Source organism: Eurosta solidaginis, chromosome 5 (assembly GCF_040869045.1).
Source record: "Eurosta solidaginis isolate ZX-2024a chromosome 5, ASM4086904v1, whole genome shotgun sequence".
NCBI classification, from domain to species: domain Eukaryota; kingdom Metazoa; phylum Arthropoda; class Insecta; order Diptera; family Tephritidae; genus Eurosta; species Eurosta solidaginis.
This window is the reverse complement of record NC_090323.1, coordinates 182,156,251-182,183,463: the sequence shown is the minus strand read 5'-3', so window position 1 is coordinate 182,183,463 and position 27,213 is coordinate 182,156,251. Positions and strand designations below refer to the sequence as shown.

At 39.1% G+C, this 27,213-nt stretch overlaps 1 protein-coding gene across 2 annotated transcripts in view; it reads right to left on the bottom strand.

Moving 5' to 3' along the window:
- LOC137251707 (probable serine/threonine-protein kinase mps1) overlaps positions 1-27,213 on the bottom strand; it is a 107,043-nt gene that overhangs the window by 5,849 nt on the left and 73,981 nt on the right. Inside the window, exons 1-2 of one of the 2 annotated variants that reach the window (XM_067786493.1) lie at positions 5,591-5,943; positions 5,293-5,440 (exon numbers count right to left, since the gene is read on the bottom strand). In XM_067786493.1, coding sequence (XP_067642594.1) covers positions 5,293-5,440; positions 5,591-5,732 — 290 coding nt within the window. In that variant the 5' untranslated portion in view covers positions 5,733-5,943. Of the gene's footprint in view, positions 1-5,292; positions 5,441-5,590; positions 5,944-27,213 lie in introns of those variants that run through there. The other variant, XM_067786494.1, reaches the window with a different exon arrangement.

The window sequence follows — 27,213 nt, the reverse complement described above, 5'->3', positions numbered from 1 at the left end:
AAAGGGCCCAAAACCCGAAGTCGTGGCCAGATGAAGCAGTATATTTCAGGTGCACCATTTGAAAGGATCGCCATGGATGTCGCAGGTCCATTTCCTACTAGCAACCGCGGAAACAAATACGTACTGGTGGTTATGGATTATTTCAGTAAATGGCCAGAGGTATACCCAATCCCAAACCAAGAAGCAGAAACAGTAGCAGAAGTGGTTAAAAACGAATGGGTTGCAAGGTATGGTGTACCAATGGAGTTACATTCTGACCAAGGCAGGAATTTTGAATCAGCTGTGTTCCAAGAACTGTGCAAGAAGTTGGGCATTCGAAAAACACGGACAACTGCATTGCATCCTCAGTCCGATGGTATGGTGGAACGTTTCAATAGAACATTGGAGGAGCATTTAAGGAAAGTAGTCGACAAGTACCATAAGGACTGGGATACACACATATCATTATTCTTGATGGCCTACCGATCGGCAGTACATGACACAACGGGCCAAACTCCCGCAAAGGTAATTTTTGGCAATGACCTTCGACTGCCAGCTGATTTGAAGTATGGGATAGATGCCGATGCGGAGAGGAATGTCAAGAAATCCACTGATGTCTTAGAAGAAGAGCTGAGAGAGATACACGATCTGGTAAGGCAACGAGCAAAGATTATGAGTGACAAGATGAAAGCGAGGTACGATAAAGCAATTAATTCCGAAGGGTTTCAGGAAGGAGATTTGGTGCTGCTATACAACCCACAACGAAAAAAAGGTTTGTCCCCGAAATTGCAGTGTAACTGGGAAGGCCCATACAAAGTTGTAAAACGGATCAACGATGTAGTGTACCGCATACAAACCACTACCAAACCACGAACCAAAATGAAAGTGGTTCATTTGGAGAGATTAGCAGCGTTTAGATCGAGAGATTTGTCTGATCGGGACGATCAGACTTAGGTGGAGGGCAGTGTTACGAATATTAGCAAAACTAAGGAGTGCTGCCAGCTCTAAGCCGATCTAAGCAGTGACGTGAATGCACATCAATAATTCAATCATTATGTATCTACATAAACGAATGAATAATTGCGTCTACACATATGTACACATTCCGACGAGCAACATTTACATACAAGGCAGCGAGAGATGAGATGTCACACACCGATGAATTTACTTATACGCTTATGTGTGTGCGGGAGACTGTAAACTACAAACACATGCATATACCTTATCTGAGTTGTCACAAGAGAGAGCAATAATTTGTGCACGTACTTGTGGCTGGCGATTTTGTAGCCGAAACAACTAGTAACTTCTGGAAATCGAAGAGCCTAGAAGTATGCAGCGTAAACTATAAAAGCGATGCAGGCGAGTAAGAAGTAATTCAGTTTGATTTGAGTTGTCAAGCAGTTGCGATTAAGACGATATCTAGCGAGCAATAGCAGTACTATTTTGAATAGTAGAGTTTCATTGAGCTATCAGTCAGTGTGGTTATTAAGCAAGCTATTCGTTGCACAGTTTGAGTGTATTGTGAAGTACTTTAATAAAGGCCATTTTGCATTATTACAAATTGGAGTTATTTATTCAACAGTTTAGTGATTCGAACTTAGCAGAGGATTGCAAATAAGAGGATTTGCAAATAAAAATTCGTTACAATATGTATTGAAACCAGAGAAGCTTGAAGTAATAGAGACCAACTAACAGAATAGTGGACAACAGTAACGCATCAAATTGAAGATAGGTGTTTCAACTGGAATAATTTGGATTGCAATTTTCATTCTAGTAAATATTTAATTTTTAATTTTGTAATTTATTTTGTATCACGGAAAGAAATACCTAAGCTGGTGTGTTAGTTTTCTTTGGTAACCATATTGTGTGCAACCATTTAGAAAGAAATCCCATTAAAATTAAGGCCCTATATATCAAGGAAACCTTGCCCAGGTATTACGTGTTACGATCAGTGACTGCAAACCATTTTAACTCAAACGATAACTATGCAACTGTCAAACCATTTCTAAAAATTATAGGACGAAGTTATGGATCTAACGAGTACTATTTGTCGCTAGTTCGCATATGCTATTAATCTAATCCACCATTTCAGAACTATTCAGCCCAATTCTAAACGAAAATTCCGTGCGAGTTTTTTCCCTTCTCACATTCCTCGTATTCTAAATAAAAATTCCTTGTGAGTTTTTTCACTTCTCCCTTTCCTCCCATTCTGAAAAATGTTCGAAAAAGAGGAAACCGGTTATGGGAGAAAAGTAGGTATTATGAATGTGAGGGAGAGGGAGATTTCTTTGCCATTTCATTGGAGTTTTTTCACTAGTTAAATTAAAGGAAATGCATCAAAATAGTTAAAGGAAATTGGTTCTTTTAAGAAAGAACTCTTATTTGTACAAATTTGTGCTAAAATATGTATTTACATTCTACCAAAATATTCTCACTGTTAATACAACAACAACAATAACGACAATATTCTTTATTTTTAGTCGAAAAGTATATCATAAGCAACGGAAGAGCTCTTTGTATATTTGATGCAGCCATCCAGAAATTGCGCAAGGATTTTTTAAGAAGGCTTAATTAGATTTTGGCATATGGCGAAAGGCGAACTCAACTCGACGTGGCAGCCAGAAAATTGCTTTGCAGAATGAAAGCAGGCAACTCCGGCGGATTTGTGTTATCCCGCCGTCTTCTTCTTATGCTCTTCTGTTGATGTTGCTGTGGCACCAATTCATTACTCATTTCAGTGAATACCACATGAAATGAAATAATGTGCATTGTTTATACCTTATTTCTTAATTTCAAACGAATTCGCAACAATAATTAAACTTTTCAATTTTTTAAACAAAATAAGAAATGCTCAACGAAATTTCAATTGACAAAACAGCTGACTTCGAAAATTCGAAATTCCTATTCCCCAATTTTTCTTCTCCCTAGGAGAAAAGAATTGGAGGAATTTTTCCGCGTGAATAAAAAAATCCGCGAGAATTCTGATTGTGATTTAAAATTAGTTTCGCTCACGGATCGTAAAGCGTAATTCGAGCCCTGACTGCATTTAAATGAGCGTCTGTTAATAAATGTTTAAAATCAGCCTTAGTCTTAAAGCTGGAGACATTGGTGCTTTATCGGTAACCTTTTAACAGCTGATTCGACCAACCTTATGAGAATCAATGCAATCGATTATTGGTGCCGCTAAGGTCGTAACCGTATCGTAGCCAACCAATTGGGTTTTGGTTTACCGTCGTAACGATAAACAGCTGATTACGTTAGGGATACGGATACAGCGATACTACATACGGCACCAATGACTCCTGCTTAAGTCAAGGACGTGGTACTGGTCATAAGTGTGGAAGTATATAACCGTTAAAGCGTAACAGCGTAAATGCGTATTAACGTAAACGTACTAGCGTGAAATCAGACTTGCTTAAATACGTGGCCAGGAAAAAAACGTACTAGCCCCACAGCAAACTAGCGTATAAGCAGGTGTTTTATTGTAATGACGCGTAGTAGCGTACTAACATAAAATAGTCCTACTGTAAAATCAAATCATCGAAGAGTGAATAAGCGCGTTGACGTAAGCGTAATACCCTACTAGGGCAACACAACATAGGTATATCTGTAGCCGTTGTTATAGTCGCAGACAGAGCTCTAGTTGTAGTCGTGGTCGTAAGCGTATAGCCGTAAAGTAGAAACAGCTTTAAGCATTTTAGCGAACAAGGGTGTTGGCGTAACCCCCATCACCCGGCCTCTCCCCCATAATCCACTGCTACACCCAGTCTACATCGTCTTGCGAATATTGTGATTACTTTTTTAAGTTTCCTATATTTTTAATGTCACCCAATAAAAACTTGCGCATCCCCACCTAAAGCTTAGTATCTACACCAAAAGAAAAGTGAAAGGCCCATATAAAAACGCTCTAGAAAATTTATTGGCTCGTCAAGAATAAGGAAATCTCATATGCTTCCTGCTACCTTTCTCTAAAGAATTTTTAGCAAACATGGACAGAGGAGCCGACCCAGTAAGAACAGAGTAGGTTAAATACCAAAGATAACAGTTTGTTGAATAGCATCTGCAATTTTATTTGAGAACAAGTGACCTTTTCTTTTTTTTCGGTAATTCTATACGACAGCATGACACTCTTAATACATGTCCAAAAATATCGAGAGGGTATCAGAAGACGCATTTGGATCCAGGATCGCTAATCCGAAAACGGATGAAAAAAATGTTGGGTCTGTTGTACCAGCAAAATAAATTGTGAACAGAATTGTTTTGCGCGATAATGTTTTGGTCTCCAGACCAGTGTTGGCCGCAAAAATGCTGTCTACGCGATCCTGGATCCAAAACGCGTCTTCTGATATTTTTGAACATGTATTAAGAGCGCCATGCTGTCGTATAGAATTACCTTTTTTTATATATATTTCTATTATTCTTTTGTTGAAATGCAGTTTTTATTTGTGAAAAACGTTGAAAAAGTACCAAAGAGTGGGAAAACTAATTTCACTTGCAAAGTGTGAAAGCACTCATAGCCAAAGCAAATGTCGAATTCTTCTTCTCATGCTTTTCATATAGCAAAAGTTGAAGATTGCCAATTTGTGTATGTCAGATGGCGCTACTATCGCTCGATTTGCCATTCTCTATAAAAATACGCGCAATCTACTCATCATGCATAAGATTGCGTTGAACGCAGCCAAAAGCGTATGAGTTTTCTTAAGAGGTGCATACTACTTGACGAACAAAATTTTTTTTCAGCGTTTCTTTCTTTCGATCCACCTTAATGTGTAACTTTATATCTATGTACATTTGATTGGGTCGATTTATTAACCGATATAGCGCCATTGATTTTTCGATAGGATTTCGGCTCAGGAAAAAAAATTCCACTACGCATACCCAAACAAATAATTTTCGAGCCTGCGAAATTTAATTTTTTTGACTTTTTTTCGACTTTGATTTTTAAGGTTTTTTCATGACCTACTTAAAAAATTTTCATTTGATTGTAAAATTTTCTTGCATACCCTGTCCGACCCAAAAATGTCCGCTAAAAACGTTGTCGATAACAAAAAAACTGTTATCGGCAACGTTTTTGCGGACGTTTATGTGTCGGCCAGGGTATACATATGAACATTTTTTTAGTACCTCATGAAAAAACCTTAAAAATCGAAGTCGAAAAAAATCAAAAAAATGAAATTTCGCAGGCTCGAAAATTATTTTTTGAGTGGAACTTTTTTTCCTGAGCCTAAAACCCTTCGAAAAATCGATGGCGCGATATTGGTTAACTTTCGTCCATACAAATCGAACCCTAATGTACATGTATACATTACTCACCCGGGTGCATCTAAAAACGTAAGCAAACTGGCGTGTTTATAAATTTTTACCGGTGCGGCACTATTTTCTCTGAGTGCCTTTTCCTCATATCTCTTCATCCTTGTGTACATATCACGAATCGTTTTCCAACGTTTTTGACATATAATCGCTGGAAGAAATACATAGAATAGTTAATGGAAAAATTAATATATACACACAAACGCATGCATTCATGCACACATACTGGTATCTATAGATAAGTAGATACAAGAAGTATATACATACATATGTACATAAGTACCTATACATACACACTTACTTTTCATTTTTAGCTTTTCAGAAATTCTTTCCCAAACTTTCTTTTTCCAGTTGGCCTTTCGAAATTGCGGCGATTTCATATTATACAAACATTCATATTTTTGTACTTCCATAATGAGTTTTTTACTAAAATTCGGGTCCATGTTTTTTTGTACCTTGGTAAAGCGCACACGTCGTTCTTTTTACTGCCACAATCTTCAACTGTACCGTATGGTCTGACCGTGACAACGTTTTGTGAGTTTCGTACAGCGTCGTGTCGGCGCTCTAGCGCTCACACGGCTTGCGCTAAAGCGGCTTAATTCTCCTTCGTTATTTGAGCGAATTCTCTTAAAGTGTGGGGCGCTTTATTTACCACGTGCTTGCAAAGATATATGTATGGGCATAGATGTACCTATGTAAACAAACAAACTGTCTCCCAACGAACAAAGTAGGAATATTTCTGTAAAGCGCCAAATACACGACACGAACATTTCCGCGAACATTCCCGTTATGTCATGTTTCTGCGACCTTTTCTGTCGTGTATGGTGGTGTTTGCCAGTTCGCGCAAATGTTCGCCAAAAATCAAAATAATTGTTTTTTTTTTGTTTTTATCGGCCTATTGATAAATGATTCAAGGTTCGATTCGAGCTCAAGGCCAGAACAATAGTTTTTTTTTTTTTCTAATTATTGTTATTTTTTAATTTTTCTAAATTTGAAAAATTGTATTTTGTTTTTGGAACAGTAAGTAGAAAATTTTTCAGACAACCTGCCATAGCTGCGCAGATAGACCCATTTCGAAGGGTGCTAAGCCTTCATCATCAGTACGCTTTAGGCATGCTGCGCTAACCATTTAGCTATACAGCGGTGGTTTGTTTGACTGGCAAATTTGCTACTTCCATTCCTTTTTACCGCTGTATAGCTAAATGGTTAGCGCAGCATGCCTAAAGGGCGAATTAATGGTGACTTATAACCATAAAGCCATAACCAGATAAAGCAGCTGATCGAACCTACCTTATGGAAAGGAATGTAATCGGTTAATGGTGCCATACCATAACGCTAACGCCATATCCAATCAATTGGTTTTTGGTTTCTCGCCATATCCATAACCTAAGAATATTTGAGTTGGTGAATTTAATAACTTTTTTTAGATTTTCTTCATTGTTTTGGATACGTTATGACTAAGATACTTATTTTTTGTGGAATATGTTTGTAATTTTTTGCGTTTTCATCATTTTTATGAAATTTTCACGATTTTTAGGTTAAGGCACCATTAATCGATCACATTGAGATGGTTATGGATATGGGTATGGATATGGGTATGGTTACGACTATGGCGTTAGGGTTAAGGAAGTTTAATTTGGCTTTAAAGCGTACTGATGATGAAGGCTTAGCACCCTTCGAAATGGATCTGTCTGTGCAGCTATGGCAGGTTGTCTGAAAAATTGTCTACTTCCTATTCCAAAAACAAAATACAATTTTTCAAATTTAGAAAAATTAAAAAAAAATTACAATAATTAGAAAAAAAAATTATTGTTCTGGCCTTGAGCTCGAATCGAACCTTGAAAAATCATAATATTTTAATTTTTGGCGAACATTTGCGCGAACTGTTCGTGCGTGTATGGCGAAATAGCTCATAATCGTAGTAATTTCTGAACGGAACAGACGTGCGCGGAAAAGTAAAATGGACAATAAAAATTTTCTTAGTGAATTTATTGAAATGTATAAATCTTTGCCGTCATTGTGGCAAGTAAAAAGCAAAGATTATTGTAATAGAATTAAAAAGAATAATGATTATGCGACTTTAATCGAAAAATTAAAAGAAGTAGATCCTGATGCCACAAAGGATACAGTTATAAAAAAATAAGTAGTTTGCGGGCGCAATACCCGTTTCGTTATGAGTGGTAAAATTTTTTGTAAAAGTTGGTCAAATGTTGCCTTGCTGATACGAACGTAATTTTTAAAATCATTTTGTGACGTGAATTCCAGTTCTTTAATAAGCTCACTTTGTCCAAGAACTGCCCGTTTTTTAAACCATTCTTTGCACCAAATTCTTTTTTTGCGATCTTCTCTCTTTTTTATAAGCTTTTATTTAGTTTCACTTTTGTTGTCTGTAATGGAATCTTGCAAGTTAAATTTGATACACTTCCCGGTGTCCGATTGAGCTGAAATTTTGCACACATGTATAGCTCCGATGACAATGCAATATTACTTTGTTAGAATTCGATAAATTAATCGATAACACATTTATCGGTAAAGATTTGTATTTACTTTGGCATAACAGCCTAAGTCCCATACAAACCCTCCGGTACCTATCCGTGGATTGTGATATTTGGACGTGGTGAATCACGGGTATCACGCGTGGTGAATCTCAACGCTTGCGAAAAGCGGTGACACAACCCTCTGTTGTATTTCTGTGTATAACCAACATAGCTGAATTTTTAAGGCTGTTTAACTCTGTAATCTTTTCTGTAATTTATTTTGCTTTTGGAAAAATTACCTATTTGAAAAAAGCTGGCTGAAAAATATTGGCATAACAGCTAAGTTAAATCAAGAATGGAAAATCTTGAAAATTTTTAGCAGATGTGGCAATTTCGCGCGTCCGTTGAACGAAATATTGACAATCTGCTGATCATCGCTAAGAAATTAGCGAAATTCCATCAACTAAGCAGCACCGGCGGCCACCGTGGTGTGATGGTAGCGTGCTCCGCCTATCACACCGTATGCCCTGGGTTCAACTCCCGGGCAAAGCAACATCAAAATTTTAGAAATAAGGTTTTTCAATTAGAAGAAAATTTTTCTAAGCGGGGTCGCCCCTCGGCAGTGTTTGGCAAGCGCTCCGGGTGTATTTCTGCCATGAAAAGCTCTCAGTGAAAACTCATCTGCCTTGCAGATGCCGTTCGGAGTCGGCATAAAACATGTAGGTCCCGTCCGGCCAATTTGTAGGGAAAATCAAGAGGAGCACGACGCAAATTGGAAGAGAAGCTCGGCCTTAGATCTCTTCGGAGGTTATCGCGCCTTACATTTATTTTTTTTTTAAGCAGCACTTTAGCAATACTACTGTTATTATTTGGCCGCTCAAACACACAAATATTAATTGTGCATTAAATCTAAAATATACAAATACACCATAATAATTTACACGGCCAAAGCCATAATAATTCACACGGGTCATCAATTCTTTCTCTGATTCAAAATCTGAACTACCAGCGCTACCGTCAGCAGCTCAGTGTCATCATTGCCAGTAGCGCCAATAACACCAAACTCGTGCCTGACACACAAAAGTCGTTTCACTCAATAGCGCAAGTAAAATGTACTACGCACTCACTACTAAGAAGCGTCAAAAATTCGCTTGGAGTAATTTCGTCAATGAGCTACCATTGAGCTGGCACCGCATTGGCGCTGGCGCCATGCAATTTACATCACTAAAATTGCGCGAATGCCCAGGCTCATGACTTCAATACTTATATTTACAATGCTTTAAACTTTAAATACACCTCTGAAGTTGCTGCGCATAAAATGTGTACTAATAAATTCCAATACGCATTATACGCAGATGTAACTGATATATGTGTTTTTGTTTCACCCCCTATACTTATATTTAAAGCTTTTGTAAGAACAAGCTTCTATTACTTGTTAATAAAACGAACTAAAAAGTAAAAAATAAAATTAAAGAAAAAAAAACTTTTTTAAAAATAAGCTTTTATTATTTTGGTTAATAAAATTAACTAAAAAGTAAACAATAAATTGACTCTAAAGAAATATAACACTTTATAAGTTCATTGTAAGCTTAAACGATAATTAGGCTTTTTCGTCTGCGACAAAAAAATTCTATATTGTACATAATTATATATTTTTAACATTAAAACTTTACACCTAAATTATTAAATCTTACAGTTTATATCACAGTCCTAATTGTTCTAATAAAAGCGTGTTACATTGCTATAGCAAGAAAATGAGATCCTAAATGTTCTTAATTATACCATCAAAATTTAACGCGTTTTTTATTAGAACAATTAGGACTGTGATATAAACTGTAAGATTTAATAATTTAGGTGTAAAGTTTTAATGTTAAAAATATATAATTATGTACAATATAGAATTTTTTTGTCGCAGACGAAAAAGCCTAATTATCGTTTAAGCTTACAATGAACTTATAAAGTGTTATATTTCCTTAGAGTCAATTTATTGTTTACTTTTTAGTTAATTTTATTAACCAAAATAATTAAAGGCTTATTTTTAAAAAAGTTTTTTTTGCTTTAATTTTATTTTACGCTTAATTGCCACAGCGAGCAATATTGCTGCAGCACAATTTTTGTCCGTATTCATCGCTGTCTGAAAGAGAACTAATGTTCGGCCAAAGGTCGTATGGTGTATGGCCAAAGCTGCGAACAAGATTGCGGAATGTTCGCGGAAATGTTCGTGTCGTGTATTTGGCGCTTAAGGAGAATTTATTGTGCAGTGGTGATGGCCGATACAACTATTTTGAAGTATCAGCGACTCTGCAATTTGTATACTTGGATATAAAAAAAGGAATGTTTAAGTTTGTTTACCGGAGTAGATTGAATGTTATACATTAATTTAGTTTAGTATACAGAATATATGGACCAAAATTGGAATAAAAGAAAAAAATATGTTCCTTTTATTGTAAACTGATATAATGCGAAATTCAAATTTTCTGAGATATTATGATACAATATTATTAACTGGCTGACGACATTATGTTCAGTCTCGTATTATACTCAATGAGATGAAACTAGCGGAAATAGATGTCTATGCATCTTTGTTTTACAAGCGCATGGGATATGAGAGAAGCTATAAAAATTATACATCTGTAGTTGTAGCTGAGAAATTTATAACTAAGTAAATTCTGGAAGCGCCTAGAAGATGCCACGAAGAAATCACAGAGTACAAAAGCATCAGCGGTAGAGGAGCTATAGGCAGTTTCCGTTAAGCACGCTATCTGTCGGGCAATAGTCAGTTTCATTTGAGCTATCAATCAGTTTGGTTATTAAGCAAGCTATTAGTTGCAAAGTATAAGTGTTATTGTGAAGTACTTTAATAAAGGCCATTTTTCCATTATTCTATATTGGAGTTATTTATTCAACAATTTAGCGATACGAACGTTAGCAGAAGATTGCAAATAAGGGGAATTGCAGTAAATTCGTTACAGAAAATTAGCCACCCACTTCAGTGCCCTAGAAATTAGCCGGAGAATTGAACCATATAATATGACAAAACTTGAGTTGCATTCTCCCAAAAAACTTAAATTTTGAGTTACATCTGTTTACAATAAGACGAGCGATATATATTTCTATATAAAACTGGTAATTTAGGAATTACACAGGCAACCAATCTTAGACCAAGTCTAAAGACCCAGGTCTATTTGGCGTCATTTGTAATTAAAAACAAAAAAATTCAGTCATTTAATCTCTTTTATACACTTCATGAAATGTTTATATGAACGGGGACTTTTACATTTATCACCGGGCTTTGCATGCGTATCATTTATGGGGTCATAAAATTGCCACATTTCACTTCTTTTTATACTCAGTTGAGCAGAGCTCACAGAGTACATTAACTTTGATTGGATAACGGTTGGTTGTACAGGTATAAAGAAATCGAGATTGATATAGACTTCCATATATCAAAATCATCAGGATCGAAAAAAAATTTCATTGAGCCATGTCCGTCCGTCCGTCCGTCCGTCCGTCCGTCTGTCCATTAACACGATAACTTGAGTAAATTTTGAGGAATCTTGATTAAATTTGGTATGTAGGTTCCTGAGCACTCATCTCAGATCGCTATTGAAATGAACAATATCGGACTATAACCACGCCCACTTTTTCGATATCGAAAATTTCGAAAAACCGAAAAACTGCGATAATTCATTACCAAAGACGAATAAAGCGATGAAACTTGGTAGGTGAGTTGAACTTATGACGCAGAATAAACAATTAGTAAAATTTTGGACAAAGGGGGTGGCACGGCCCACTTTTAAAAGAAGGTAATTTAAAAGTTTTACAAGCTGTAATTTGGCAGTCGTTGAAGATATCATGATGAAATTTGGCAGGAACGTTACTCCTATTACTAGATGTATGAAATTAGCAAAATCGGAGAAGGACCACGTCCACTTTAAAAAAAAAATTTTTTTTAAAGTCAAATTTTAACAAAAAATTTAATATCTTTACAGCATATAAGTAAATTATGTCAACATTCAACTCCAGTAATGATATGGTGAAACAAACTGCAAAAATAAAAGAAAATTTCAAAATGGGCGTGGCTCCGCCCTTTTTCATTTAATTTGTCTAGGATACTTTTAATGCCATAAGTCGAACAAAAATTTACCAATCCTTGTGAAATTTGATAGGGGCTTAGATTCTGGGACGATAACTTATTTCTATGAAAAAGGGCGAAATCGGCTGAAGCCACGCCCAGTTTTTATACACAGTCGACCGTCTGTCCTTCCGCTCGGCCGTTAACACCATAACTTGAGCAAAAATCGATATATCTTTACTAAACTCAGTTCACGTACTTATCTCAACTCACTTTGTACTGGTAAAAAAAATGGTCGAAATCGGACTGTGACCACGCCCACTTTTTCGATATCGAAAATTGCGAAAAACGAAAAAATGCCATAATTCTATACCAAATACGAAAAAAGGGATGAAACATGGTATTTGGATTAGTTTATTGAAGCAAAATATAACTTTAGAAAAAAACTTTGTAAAATGGGTGTGACACCTACCATATTAAGTAGAATGAAATGAAAAAGTTCTGCAGGGCGAAATAAAAAAGCCCTTGAAATCTTGGCAGGAATACTGTTCGTGGTATTATATATATAAATAAATTAGCGGTATCCAACAGATGATGTTCTGGGTCACCCTGGTCCACATTTTGGTCGATATCTGGAAAACGCCTTCACATATACAACTACCACCACTTCCATTTAAAAGCCTCATTAATACCTTTAGTTTGATACCCATATCGTACAAACACATTCTAGAGTCACCCCTGGTCCACCTTTATGGCGATATTTCGAAAAGGCGACCACCTATAGAACTAAGGTCCACTCCCTTTTAAAATACTCATTAATACCTTTAGTTTGATACCCATATTGTACAAACGCATTCTAGAGTCACCCCTGGTTCACCTTTATGTCGATATCTCGAAAAGGCGACCACCTATACAACTACCACCACTCCCTTTTAAAACCCTCATTAATACCTTTAATTTGATACCGATATCGTACAAACACATTCTAGAGTCACACCTGGTCCACCTTTATGGCGATATCTCGAAAAGGCGTCCACCTGTAGAACTAAACCCCACGCCCTTTTGAAATACTCATTAACGCCTTTCATTTGATACCCATATCGTACAAAACACATTCTAGAGTCACCCCTGGTCAACCTTTATGGCGATATCTCGAAAAGGCGTCCACCTATAGAACTAAGCCCCACGCCCTTTCAAATTACTCATTAACACCTTTCATTTGATACCCATATCGTACAAACACTTTCTAGAGTCAACCCTGATCCACCTTTATGGCGATATCCTTAAATGGCGTCCACCTATAGAACTATGGCCCACTCCCTCTTAAAATACTCTTTAATACTTTTCATTTGATACACATGTCATACAAACACATTCCATGGTTACCCTCGGTTCATTTTCCTACATGGTTATTTTCCCTTATGTTGCCACCATAGCTCTCAACTGAGTATGTAATGTTCGGTTACACCCGAACTTAACTTTCCTTACTTGTTTTACTATAATTTGCTTTCATCTTTCACTCGGTATTAAAACGGATTTTTATACTCAGTTGAGCAGAGCTCACAGAGTATATTAACTTTGATTGGATAACGGTTGGTTGTACAGGTATAAAGGAATCGAGATAGATATAGATTTCCATATATCAAAATCATCAGTATCGAAAAAAAATTTGATTGAGCCATGTCCATCCGTCCGTCCGTCCGTCCGTCCGTTAACACGATAACTTGAGTAAGTTTTGAGTTATCTTGATGAAATTTGGTATGTAGGTTCCTGAGCACTCATTTCAGATCGCTATTTAAAATGAACGATATCGGACTATAACCACGCCCACTTTTTCGATATCGAAAATTTCGAAAAACCGAAAAAATGCGATAATTCATTGCCAAAGACGGATAAAGCGATGAAACTTTGTAGATGGGTTGGCCTTATGACGCAGAATAGAAAATTAGTAAGATTTTGGATAATGGGCGTGGCACCGCCCCCTTTTAAAAGAAGGTAATTTAAAAGTTTTGCAAGCTGTAATTTGGCAGTTGTTGAAGATATCATGATGAAATTTGGCAGGAACGTAACTCCTATTACTAGATGTATGCTTAATAAAAATTAGCAAAATCGGAGAAGGACCACGTACACTTTAAAAAAAAAATTTTTTTTAAAGTCAAATTTTAACAAAAAATTTAATATCTTTACAGCATATAAGTAAATTATGTCAACATTCAACTCCAGTAATGATATGGTGAAACAAAATGCAAAAATAAAAGAAAATTTCAAAATGGGCGTGGCTCCGCCCATTTTCATTTAGTTTGTCTAGAATACTTTTAATGCCATAAGTCGAACAAAAATTTACCAATCCTTCTTAAATTTGGTAGGGGCATAGATTCTATGACGGTAACTGTTCTCTGTAAAAATGCGAGAAATCGGTTGAAGCCACGCCCAGTTTTTATACACAGTCCACCGTCTGTCCTTCCGCTCGGCCGTTAACACGATAACTTGAGCAAAAACCGATATAACTTTACTAAACTTAGTCCACGTACTTATCTGAACTCACTTTATCTTGGTATAAAAAATGGCCGAAATCCGACTATAACCACGCCCTACATATAAGTGCCACACGCTCTTAAAACCCTCATTAATACCTTTAATTTGATACCCATATCGTACAAACACATTCTAGAGTCACCCCTGTTCCACCTTTAAGGCGACATCTCGAAAAGGCGTTCACCTATAGAACTAAAGCCCATTCCCTTTTAAAATACTCATTAACACCATTCATTTGATGCCCAAATCGTACAAACATATTCTAGAGTCACCTCTGTTCCACCTTTAAGGCGATATCTCGAAAAGGCGTTCACCTATAGAACTAAGGCCCATTCCCTTTTAAAATACTCATTAACACCTTTCATTTGATGCCGATATCGTACAAGCACATGTTAGAGTCACCCCTGGCCCACCTTTATAGCGATATCTCGAAAAGGCGTCCACCTATAGAACTAAGGCCAACTCCCTCTTAAAATGCTCAGTAACACCTTTCATTTGATACCCATATCGTACAAACACATTCTAGAGACACACCTGGTCCACCTTTATGGCGATATCTCGAAAACGCCTTCACATATACAACTAAGGCACACTCCCTCTTAAAATACTCATTAATACCTTTCATTTGATACCTATATCGTACAAACAAATTCTAGAGTCAGCCCTGGTCCACCTTTATGGCCATATCCCTAAATGGCGTCCATCCATAGAACTATGGCCTACTCTCTCTTAAAATACTCATTACCACCTTTCATTTGATACCCGTATCGTACAAACACATTCTAGAGTCACCCCTGGCCCACCTTAATCGCGATATCTCGAAAAGGCGTCCACCTATAGACCCAAGGCCCACTCCCTCTTAAAATGCTCAGTAACACCTTTCATTTGATACCCATATCGTACAAACACATTCTAGAGACACACCTGGTCCAATTTTATGGCGATATCTCGAAAACGCCTTCACATATACAACTAAGGCACACTCCCTCTTAAAATACTCATTAATACCTTTCATTTGATACCTATATCGTACAAACAAATTCTAGAGTCAGCCTTGGTCCACCTTTATGGCGATATCTCGAAACGGCGTCCACCTATGGAACTAAGGATTACTCCCTTTTAAAATACTCATTAATACCTTTCATTTGATACCTATATCGTACAAACAAATTCTAGAGTCACCCCTGGCCCACCTTTATAGCGATATCTCGAAAAGGCGTCCACCTATAGAACTAAGGCCAACTCCCTCTTAAAATGCTCAGTAACACCTTTCATTTGATACCCATATCGTACAAACACATTCTAGAGACACACCTGGTCCACCTTTATGGCGATATCTCGAAAACGCCTTCACATATATAACTAAGGCACACTCCCTCTTAAAATACTCATTAATACCTTTCATTTGATACCTATATCGTACAAACAAATTCTAGAGTCAGCCCTGGTCCACCTTTATGGCCATATCCCTAAATGGCGTCCATCCATAGAACTATGGCCTACTCTCTCTTAAAATACTCATTACCACCTTTCATTTGATACCCGTATCGTACAAACACATTCTAGAGTCACCCCTGGCCCACCTTAATCGCGATATCTCGAAAAGGCGTCCACCTATAGACCCAAGGCCTCATGCTCAGTAACACCTTTCATTTGATAGCCATATCGTACAAACACATTCTAGAGACACACCTGGTCCACCTTTATGGCGATATCTCGAAAACGCCTTCACATATACAACTAAGGCACACTCCCTCTTAAAATACTCATTAATACCTTTCATTTGATACCTATATCGTACAAACAAATTCTAGAGTCAGCCCTGGTCCACCTTTATGGCCATATCCCTAAATGGCGTCCATTCATAGAACTATGGCCTACTCTCTCTTAAAATACTCATTACCACCTTTCATTTGATACCCATATCGTACAAACACATTCTAGAGTCACCCCTTTTCCACCTTTATGACGATATCTCGAAAAGGCGTCCACCTATAACTCTAAGGCCCTCTCCCTTTTAAAATACTCATTAACACATTTCATTTGATACCCATATTGTACAAGCACATTCTAGAGTCAACCTTGGTCCACCTTTATAACGATATCCGAAAAGGCGTCCACCTATAAAACTATGGCCCACTCCCTCATAAAATACTCATTAGTGCCTTTCATTTGATACACATGTCATATAAACACATTCCAGGGTTTCCCTCGGTTCATTTTCCTACATGGTTATTTTCCCTTATGTTGTCACCATAGCTCTCAACTGAGTATGTAATGTTCGGTTACACCCGAACTTAGCCTTCCTTACTTGTTAATAAATTAATACCACCAAATTTTCGCAGCCAACCAGATCAAAACGTCGTTTATAAAAATATCAATTCAAAATAATGTCGCCTGAAAGAGCAAACTAGCTAAAAGTAAACACAACCGAGTGAAGAAATATCGCTTCATGAAGAAATAACGCTATTGGCGAAATGCTGCCAGAGGTGATTGTCATTCAAAAGAATCGAATGAAGGAAAATCGCCAATCACTGATATATTTGGATAGCAATAGCTATCACTATAGATATTTTTCATTTGCGGCGATGCAATCACCGATAGTGAAATATCGTTCCATCACTATTACGCAGGAAAATTCCTCGGCACTTTTAAAAATACAAAAAAAAAACAAGTAAGGAAGCTTAAGTTCGGGTGTAACCGAACATTACATACTCAGTTGAGAGCTATGGTGACAACATAAGGGAAAATAACCATGTAGGAAAATGAACCGAGTGAAACCCTGGAATGTGTTTGTATGACATGTGTATCAAATGGAAGTGGGCCATAGTTCTATAGATGGACGCCATTTAGGGATATCGCCATAAAGGTGGACCAGGCCTGACTCTAGAATTTGTTTGTACGATATGGGTATCAAATGAAAGGCATTAAGGAGTATTTTATGAAGGAGTGGGCCATAGTTCTATAGGTGGACGCCATTTAGGGATATCGCCATAAAGGTGGATCAGGGTTGACTCTAGAATGCGTTTGTACGATATGGGTATCAAATGAAAGGTGTTAATGAGTATTTTAAAATGGAGTAATCCTTAGTTCCATAGGTGGACGCCGTTTCGAGATATCGCCATAAAGGTGGACCAGGGGTGACCCTAGAATTTGTTTGTACAATATGGGTATCAAAAGAAAGGTGTTAATGAGTATTTTAAAAGGGAGTGATGTTTAGTTCCACAGGTGGACTCCGTTTCGAGATATCGCCATAAAGGTGGACCAGGTGTGACCCTAGAATTTGTTTGCACGATATGGGTATCAAATTGAAGGTATTAAGGAGGGTTTTAAAAGGGAGTGGGGGTAGTTGTATAGGTGGTCGCCTTTTCGAGATATCGACATAAAGGTGGACCAGGGGTGACTCTAGAATGCGTTTGTACGATATGGGTATCAAATGAAAGGTGCTAATGAGTATTTTAAAAGCGAGTAATCCTTAGTTCCATAGGTGGACGGCGTTTCGAGATATCGCCATAAAGGTGGACCAGGGGTGACCCTAGAATTTGTTTGTACAATATGGGTATCAAAAGAAAGGCGTTAATGAGTATTTTAAAAGGGAGTAATCCTTAGTTCCATAGGTGGACGCCGTTTCGAGATATCGCCATAAAGGTGGACCAGGGGTGACCCTAGAATTTGTTTGTACAATATGGGTATCAAAAGAAAGGTGTTAATGAGTATTTTAAAAAGGAGTGGGCCTTAAGGGCGAATTAATGGTGACTTATAACCATAAAGCCATAACCAGATAAATCAGCTGATCGAACCTACCTTATGGAAAGGAATGTAATCGATTAATGGTGCCATACCATAACGCTAACGCCATAGCCAATCAATTGGTTTTTGGTTTCTCGCCATATCCATAACCTAAAAATATTTGAGTTGGTGAATTTAATAACTTTTTTTAGATTTTCTTCATTGTTTTGAATACGTTATGACTAAGATACTTATTTTTTGTGGAATATGTTTGTAATTTTTTGCGTTTTCATCATTTTTATGAAATTTTCACGATTTTTAGGTTAAGGCACCATTAATCGATCACATTGAGATGGTTATGGATGTGGGTATGGTTACGACTATGGCGTTTGGGTTAAGGAAGTTTAATTTGGCTTTTAGTTCTATAGATGGACGCCGTGTCGAAATATCGCCATAGGTGGACCAGGGCTGACTCTAGAATGTGTTTGTACGATATGGGTATCAAATTAAATGTATTAATGAGAGTTTTAAAAGGGACTGGTGGTAGTTGTATATGTGAAGTCGTTTTCCAGCTATCGACAAAAATGTGGACCAGGGTGACCCAGAACATCATCTGTTGGATAGCGCTAATTTATTTATATATGTAATACCTGCCAACATTTTAAGGGATTTTTATTTCGCCCTGCAGAATTTTTTTATTTTCTTCTACTTAATATGGTAGGTGTCACAACCATTTTATAAAGTTTTTTCTAAAGTTTTGAGATATCGCCATAAAGGTGGACCAGGGGTGACCCTAGAATTTGTTTGTACGATATGGGTATCAAATGAAAGGTGTTAATGAGTATTTTAAAAAGGAGTGGGCCTTAGTTCTATATGTGGACGCCTTTTCGAGATATCGCCATAAACGTGGACCAGGGGTGACTCTAGAATGTGTTTGTACGATATGGGTATCAAATTAAAGGTATTAATGAGGGTTTTAAAAGGGAGTGGCCCTTAGTTGTATATGTGAAGGCGTTTTCGAGATATCGACCAAAATGTGGACCAGGGTGATCCAGAACATCATCTGTCGGGTACCGCTAATTTATTTATATATGTAATACCACGAACAGTATTCCTTCCAAGATTCCAAGGGCTTTTGATTTCGCCCTGCAAAACTTTTTCATTTTCTTCTACTTAATATGGTAGGTGTCACACCCATTTTACCAAGTTTTTTTCTAAAGTTATATTTTGCGTCAATAGACCAATAAAATTACCATGTTTCATTGCTTTTTTTGTATTTGGTATATAATTATGGCATTTTTTTCATTTTTCGTAATTTTCGATATCGAAAAAGTGGGCGTGGTCATAGTCGGATTTCGGTCATTTTTTACACCAATACAAAGTGAGTTCAGATAAGTACGTGAACTGAGTTTAGTAAAGATATATCGATTTTTGCTCAAGTTATCGTGTTAACGGCCGAGCGGAAGGACAGACGATCGGCTGTGTATAAAAACTGGGCGTGGCTTCAACCGATTTCGCCCTTTTTCACAGAAAACAGTTATCGTCCTAGGAGCTAAGCCTCTACCAAATTTCACAAGGATTGGTTAATTTTTGTTCGACTTATGGCATTAAAAGCATCCTAGACAAATTAAATGAAAAAGGGCGGAGCCACGCCCATTTTGAAATTTTCTTTTATTTTTGTATTTTGTTGCACCATATCATTACTGGAGTTGAATGTTGACATAATTTACTTATATACTGTAAAGATATTAAATTTTTTGTTAAAATTTTTCTTTAAAAAAAATTTTTTTTTAAAGTGGGCGTGGTCCTTCTCCGATTTTGCTAAGTTTTATTAGGCGTACATATAGTAATAGGGGTAACGTCCCTGCCAAATTTCATCATGATATCTTCAACGACTGACAAATTATAGCTTGCAAAAGTTTTAAATTACCTTCTTTTAAAAGTGGGCGGTGCCACGCCCATTGTCCAAAATTTTACTAATTTTCTATTTTGCATCATAAATTCAACTCATCCACCAAGTTTCGTCGCTTTATCTGTCTTTGGTAATGAATTATCGCACTTTTTCCGTTTTTCGAAATTTTCGATATCGAAAAAGTGGGCGTGGTTATAGTCCGATATCGTTCATTTTAAATAGCGATCTGAGATGAGTGCTCAGGAACCTACATACCAAATTTCATCGAGATACCTCAAAATTTACTCAAGTTATCGTGTTAACGGACGGACGGACGGACGGACGGACGGACGGACGGACATGGCTCAATCAAATTTTTTTTGGATCCTGATTATTTTGATATATGGAAGTCTATATCTATCCCGATTCCTTTATATATGTACAACCAACCGTTATCCAATCAAACTTAATATACTCTGTGAGCTCTGCTCAACTGAGTATAAAAATTGTATGCCAGCGAACATTTTTTCCAGTCATAAAACGAGACAGAAATAAGTCTTCATATGTGGGAAAATTGTATAACATGACTTAGCCAGCAAAGCGTTTTGGCCTTTTATCTGCACTATCTTCATGCCTGCGTAAAGGTCATCATTAAGCCTTCTTCAATACTCGCCGTCAGCATCACGGGCTGAACTATAAATCTTCTGGGGAACTTTTCTCGCACACCACTGCGAGTCATCTCATCTTGCCCTCGGCTCTGTTCCTGATTTCGATCCATACCTTAGGACAAGTATGATGAGCGAACTCGCTCAACCTGATATTTGATACTCGAGAGACGACTTTACTTTACAACGGTCCTTTTAGTGCAAAGTAGCACTTGTTGGCATTTCATGTTTGATTTTTAAGCTGACATTGTTTTCGCTATTAATGTTGGTTCCTAGATAAAGGGTTGGTGATAGCATATACGTCAATACTTACATGGATGACACCGAGCACTTCTTTCGCCACTTTATCCAGAGAAAGCAGAATTTCCGGCGGGTTTGTTAAGGCCTATGATATCAATATCTATCATATCATCCGCACATACCCACTTTTGTACGCTCTTATAATAGATTGTGCCATCGCCGCTTAGATCTGCTGCTACAATAATCCTTTCTAGCATTGGGAGTCGCCTTGTCTAGAGCCTCGTTTCGTTTCGAGTGGCTCGGAGAGGTACTTACCAACTCGTGAAGTTGATCAACATCCAAGTCTCATTACCTTTGCAGGACACCCAAATTCAGGCATAGCAGCATAGCAGTGTATCAAGATCTGATCGATCGTGAAACACTGATAAGGCCCAATCAGTTCGGTGACTTTGGGCTGCAGTGTTTCATACAGTACACTAGATAGAATCTCATATGCGATATTAACTAGGCTGATAGTTTGCGCGTTTTGTAGGGTCGCTTTCTTGTGGATTGGACAGAGAACAACGAAATCCCTATCCGGGGGCATGCACCATATAATTTATAGCATCCTTCTACCAGCTATTCGCCTCCGCGTTTCAACATAAAGGCAATCAGCCAGTCGTTGTTGTTGCTGTTGTAGCAGTGATTCGCCCCACCTAATAGGTGCGACCGATCACAAATTGTCATCAATATCCTCTAACGGGAGTCTAAGGAAACATGCTGTTTCCACAGGGGTGGACCATAATGAAAGGGGTGTTAGAGGAGTTGGTTCCACATCACAATTAAAGGGATGGTTGGTGTCATGTGGGGACATATTGCAAAGGGGGCATACATTTTGTATGTCGGGGTTAATTCTGGATAGGTAAGAGTTTAGCCTGTTACAGTATCCAGAACGAAGTTGAGCGAGAGTGACTCGCGTTTCCCTGGGGAGTATGCGTTCCTCTTCCGCAAGCTTTGGGTACTGTTCTTTGAGTACTGGATTCACCGGGCAATTCCTGGCATAAAGGTCCGACGCCTGTTTGTGGAGTTCACTGAGGACCTGCTTGTGTTTTTTTGCTTATTGTTGTTGTTGTTGTAGCGATAAGGTTGCTCCCCGAAGGCTTTGGAGAGTGTTATCGATGTGATGGTCCTTTGCCGGATACAGATCCGGTACGCTCCGGTACCACAGCACCATTAAGGTGCTAGCCCGACCATCTCGGGAACGATTTATGTGGCCACATTAAACCTTCAGGCCATCCCCTTCCTCCGCAACCCTAAGTTCCATGAGGAGCTTAGGGTCGCCAGAGCCTCGTCTGTTAGTGAAACAGGATTCGCCGCGGATAGGTGAGGTTGGCAATTGGGTTTGGAGAAGCTATATATTGCGCTGGCAACCTGAAGGGTTGCGCTACACAGCCCCTTGAATCTCGTATTTTAGTCGCCTCTTACGACAGGCATACCCACCGCGGGTATATTCTGATCCCCTAACCCGCTGGGGTGTGTTCTTTTGCTTCATACGGCTGAGTTCTCAGGAGCCGTATTTCCACATAATGCTTACGGAGATGACTCCTTAAGCCCCTATGCAGTGTTGGCTCATCAATCAGATATCTGTTGGGATGCCCAGGTTTCTGGGTATTCAACAGGAACTGTTTGGTTAGCATCTCATTTCTCTCCCTGATGGGGAGTATTCTCGCCTCATTATGTAGATGGTGTTCTGGGGACATAAGGAGACATGGCTGTTCTGAGAACAGTGAGTCGTTTTTAGGCTTGGCGACCATATAGGGGACGCGTAGCATGCAATCGGCTGGTCAATTGCTTTGTACGTGGTAATGAGTGTTTCTTTGTCTTTTCCCCAAGTACTGCCAGCAAGGGATTTGAGGATTTTATTACGGCTCCGGATTTTAGGTACACTTGCGGCTGCATGCTCACCAAAATGTAGATCCTGATCAAACGTCATACCCAAGATTTTAGGGTGTAGGACAGTCGGTAGCGTAGTGCCATCGACGTGGATGTTCAAAATGGTTGACATTTGGGACGTCCATGTTGTATATAAGGTCGCGGAGGATTTAGTCAGTGATAATGCCAGGTTTCGCTAGGCGGAAAAACTGGAGAGATCAGGGAGGTAGCCGTTTATTCTGTTGCAAAGCTCATCGATCTGTGAGCCCGGGCCTGTGGCCATTATTGTGCAATCATCGGCGTAGGAAACGATAGTATCTCCTTCTGTTGGCGAAGGTAGCTTAGATATGTAGAAATTGACCAAAAGTGGGGATAGGACACCACCCTGTGGCACCCTTTGCTTAATTCTTCTTGGTTTTTATGTTTCGTTTTTAAATTGCACCGATGCCTGCCGACCACCCAGATAATTTGCGGTCCACCTTTTAAGACATGGGGGAAGGGTAGACCCTTCCAGGTCTTGTAGTAACGTGCCATGGTTGACCGTATCAAAAGCTTTTGATAGGTTTAGCGCAAAGAGTACTGTTCTATGGTGGGGGTTTTGATTTAAACCGCAATTTATCTGGGTCCTAATGGCATTTAGCACGGTGGTAGTGCTATGGAGTTTTCTGAAGCCATGCTGATGACAGGCTAGCTGCAAATGGGGGGGAGCAAAATGGCTTCAAGCGTCTTGGCTACTAGCGAGATGACTCTCCTATGTTAGCTGGTTTCCCAGGCTTTAGTAGCGGGACCACCTTGGCCATTTTCCTTTTTTCGGGAATGACAAAGGTGGAAAGAGACATGTTGAAGATGTGTGGTAAATATTTGAAACCCTCTTTCCATAGGCTTTTAAGCATCGGCATGGCTATGACGTCTGGGCCCACTGCTTTGGATGGTTTAGCATGACCGATGGCATCCTCAACCTCTTTGGCGGTGATGGTAATTGGTGACGCGCTGAATTTATGTTTATGTGGGTGTCTGTTGGCCCTCCGTCTATCTTTGTCGACCGTAAAATGCATTATATATTGTCTGCAGAAAGCGCTCGCGCATTTTTTCGCATCCGACAGCACTTTATCGCCAAAGGCGATGGAAACTTTGTTATTGTGCCTAGACGGATTCGATAGGGACTTTACGGTGGACCAAAGTTTACCTACACCGGCAGAGAGGTTACAACCGCTTAGGTGCTCCTCCGATTTCGCCCGCTTGTGTTCATCAACAAACAATCTGATGCGTTGGTCTATATCCCTTATCTGGGGATCGCCGGGATCAAGCTGTCTTATAAGGTCACGTTCTGTCGCTAAATTTGCGGCCACCGCCGGAAAGTGGGGCCGAATTCAGGGAATTCTACCGGCGGGAATGAAGCGAGCCGAGGCGAATTCAATGACCTTGCGGAAAGCACGCTCCCCTTGGCGGGCATCAGCCGGCATAGGGGGGGTGGCAAATCGGTTATCTGTAAAGGATTTGTATTCGTCCAACTTCCCTTTTTTAAAGTTTATGAAAGTGCGTTTTTCTGTGATGATAAAGTCGGCGGTACGCTCGAGCGAAATAAGTATAGGCAGGTGGTCGGATGCCAATGTTACCATCGGCTGCCAGTTGACGCAGTTTACGAGTTCTGCGCTCACGATTGATATATCCGGCGAACTGTGACAGCTTCCTACCATACGTGTGGGGGCGTCTCCGTTTACTGTGCAGAACGTGTTTCTTCTATTTTATCCGCCAACATCTCACCCCTACTGTCCGCCCGCAAGTTTGAATGCCATACATCGTGATGGGCATTGAAATCGCCTAAGATAATGCGATCGTTGCCAGTGAGTAAGGCGCTGATATTAGGGCAGTATCCACTGGGGCAACAAATGGCAGGAGGGATGTAGATGTTGATAATTTCTAGGTTTGCAACGCCTGACCGGACAGATAAGCCTTGACGTTCTAAGCTAAGGCGTAGGTTACGGGACGCCCTAGGGCGTGAACAGCAAGGAGCCACAAAAGATTTATAGAAGTTACGTGGATGTCTGGTTTTGCAATCTAGCCCAGAACAACCTGTCCGATGCAACCATCCATTACACGAGACACACTGACAAGAGTATGACCGTCCTAAAAATATTCTTTTCCGGAAGATGCAGCAAAACCATTTCTCAGGACCAGGGTCAGGAAACGGACCCGGATTGGGTTCGATACCTTCCCGGAGCAAGAGAATATGGAGCAGTCCCGCTGCACGGAGCTGCTGGGAGGATGATAATTTGTGGGAGGGACGCAACAAATTAAATGAATGAAATGACAGTCCTTGGTCGGGTAAAATCCCGAGTCGCTCCGGTACATAGAACCGACTGCCTTGGGAAGCGATCAGCCCGTCGTTATTTGGCGTCATGCCATTTACCTGGCCATTGCTATTTTCACTTCGTGGCAGTCTGTTGCGGAACGTATATTCCGTCGTCAGTTATTGGGGTGCCGAGTGCGTCTAGCAAAGAGAAGAAGTGCTTGGTTGGTGTTATCATTCCCGCAAGAATCTGTTCTGCTTATGATACCTTCCACCATCAGCGTTTCGGGCATGTTCCTACCGGCCATCAATTTCAAGCTCCTCGCACTCACGTCGTTCTGCACACGTTTTTGGTTTCTATTTAGGTGGCTCTCTTCTTCGCTTCACGATATCTCACCATTTATAATATTACTTTATCTAAAACTCAATACCTATACAATTTACAATACTGATTATATTTTCGAGATCAAATCGATCTTTAAAATGCAAGCTGACCAATGAAGCAATTTATGAACATATTTGCTACCCACAAAACGATCATCTTTTTGCCTGAAACCAGTTCAATATAAATGTAAGCTATATGTAAGTATATAAAGTGAATGCCCAGTAAGCATCTGAGAGTGATGTAAGTTCGGTGATTTGGCGTGTTTGAAGGGACTACTAAAATTAATATTTTTGACATATTCTATGTAAAAATAGGACCCGATATCTATGAAGAAAGTATTGATGGAACGCGATATATCGTTTTATTTTCATACAAAAATACTGAAAATTCGTACTAAAAAAATACTCAGAATCAAAGGCAATATCTGGTTCATATTAATAGTTATGGTTTTAAAATATGTACATATATATCAGACTGGGGGTTTCGAAACAATATAATTATTTTGTATCCTTTCAATGCAGCCGAGATTGCTTTTGTATAAGGGTTAAGTTATTTCACTTTCAATTCTTACAATTAATACACAATAACTTTGTATTCTATATATTTCTCTCTAATGTCTTTGCGAGCTCTGGAGTTGTTTTCACATAGTTTTGTCTGCTAGCGAAGTTTTATCCTCTTAAAGTATGCTAATCGTTTCACCAAGCTAAACAACTATCTAAAACGACAGCAGAGTTGGAAAAGGTATTAGAAGGAATCATATGGGCAAGTCACAAGAGTGTCATATTCATGTAAAATTTTAAGATTTGAGTTTGCAATATAAAAATTGATTAAAGCACAGCACAAACGGCGAATGTTGTTGTTGTTGTTGTAGCAATGCTTCGCCCCACCTAACAACCGCGACCGATCACAAATTGTTATCAATATCCTCTAACGGGAGTCCGAGGAAACTTACCGTTTCAACGGGGGTGGACCATAAGGAAAGGGGTGTTAGAGGCGTTGGTTCCACATTACAATTAACGAGATGGTTGGTGTCATGTGGGGACCCATTGCAAGCGGGGCATACATTTTGTATGTCGGGGTTGATTCTGGATAGGTAAGAGTTTAACCTGTTACAGTATCCAGAACGAAGTTGAGCAAGAATGACACGCGTTTCCCTGGGGAGTATGCGTTCCTCTTCCGCGAGTTTTGGATATTTTTCTTTAAGTACTGGATTCACCGGGCAATTCCCGGCATAAAGGTCCGACGCCTATTTATGGAGTTCACCAAGGACCTGCTTGTGTTTTTTCGCTTCATACGGCTGGGTTCTCAGGAGCCGTATTTCCTCAAAATGCTTACGGAGATGACTCCTAAAGCCCCTAGGCGGTGCTGGTTCATCAATCAGATGTCTGTTGGGAATGTCGGGGTTGATTATGGATAAATAGGAGTTTAAGCTATAGCAGTAGTCAAAGTTGTGTCAGTGTAATGCGCGTCTCCCTGGGAAATCGTTCCGCTACTGCGAGTTTCGGGTGACGGAGACCGAGAACGGGGTTTGCCGGGTATTTGTCGGCATACGCCTATGGCAACTATGTGTGGGTAACACTGGGGCCTGTTTATACTTTTTTTGTTCAAACGATGTCTCCCCATATTCCTGGCAAGCAGGGATTCATCAGTTAGTTGTTTATTAGGAATGCCATCGACGTGAATTTCCAATATTACCGACATTTACCTTTCCCACCATATAAATAAG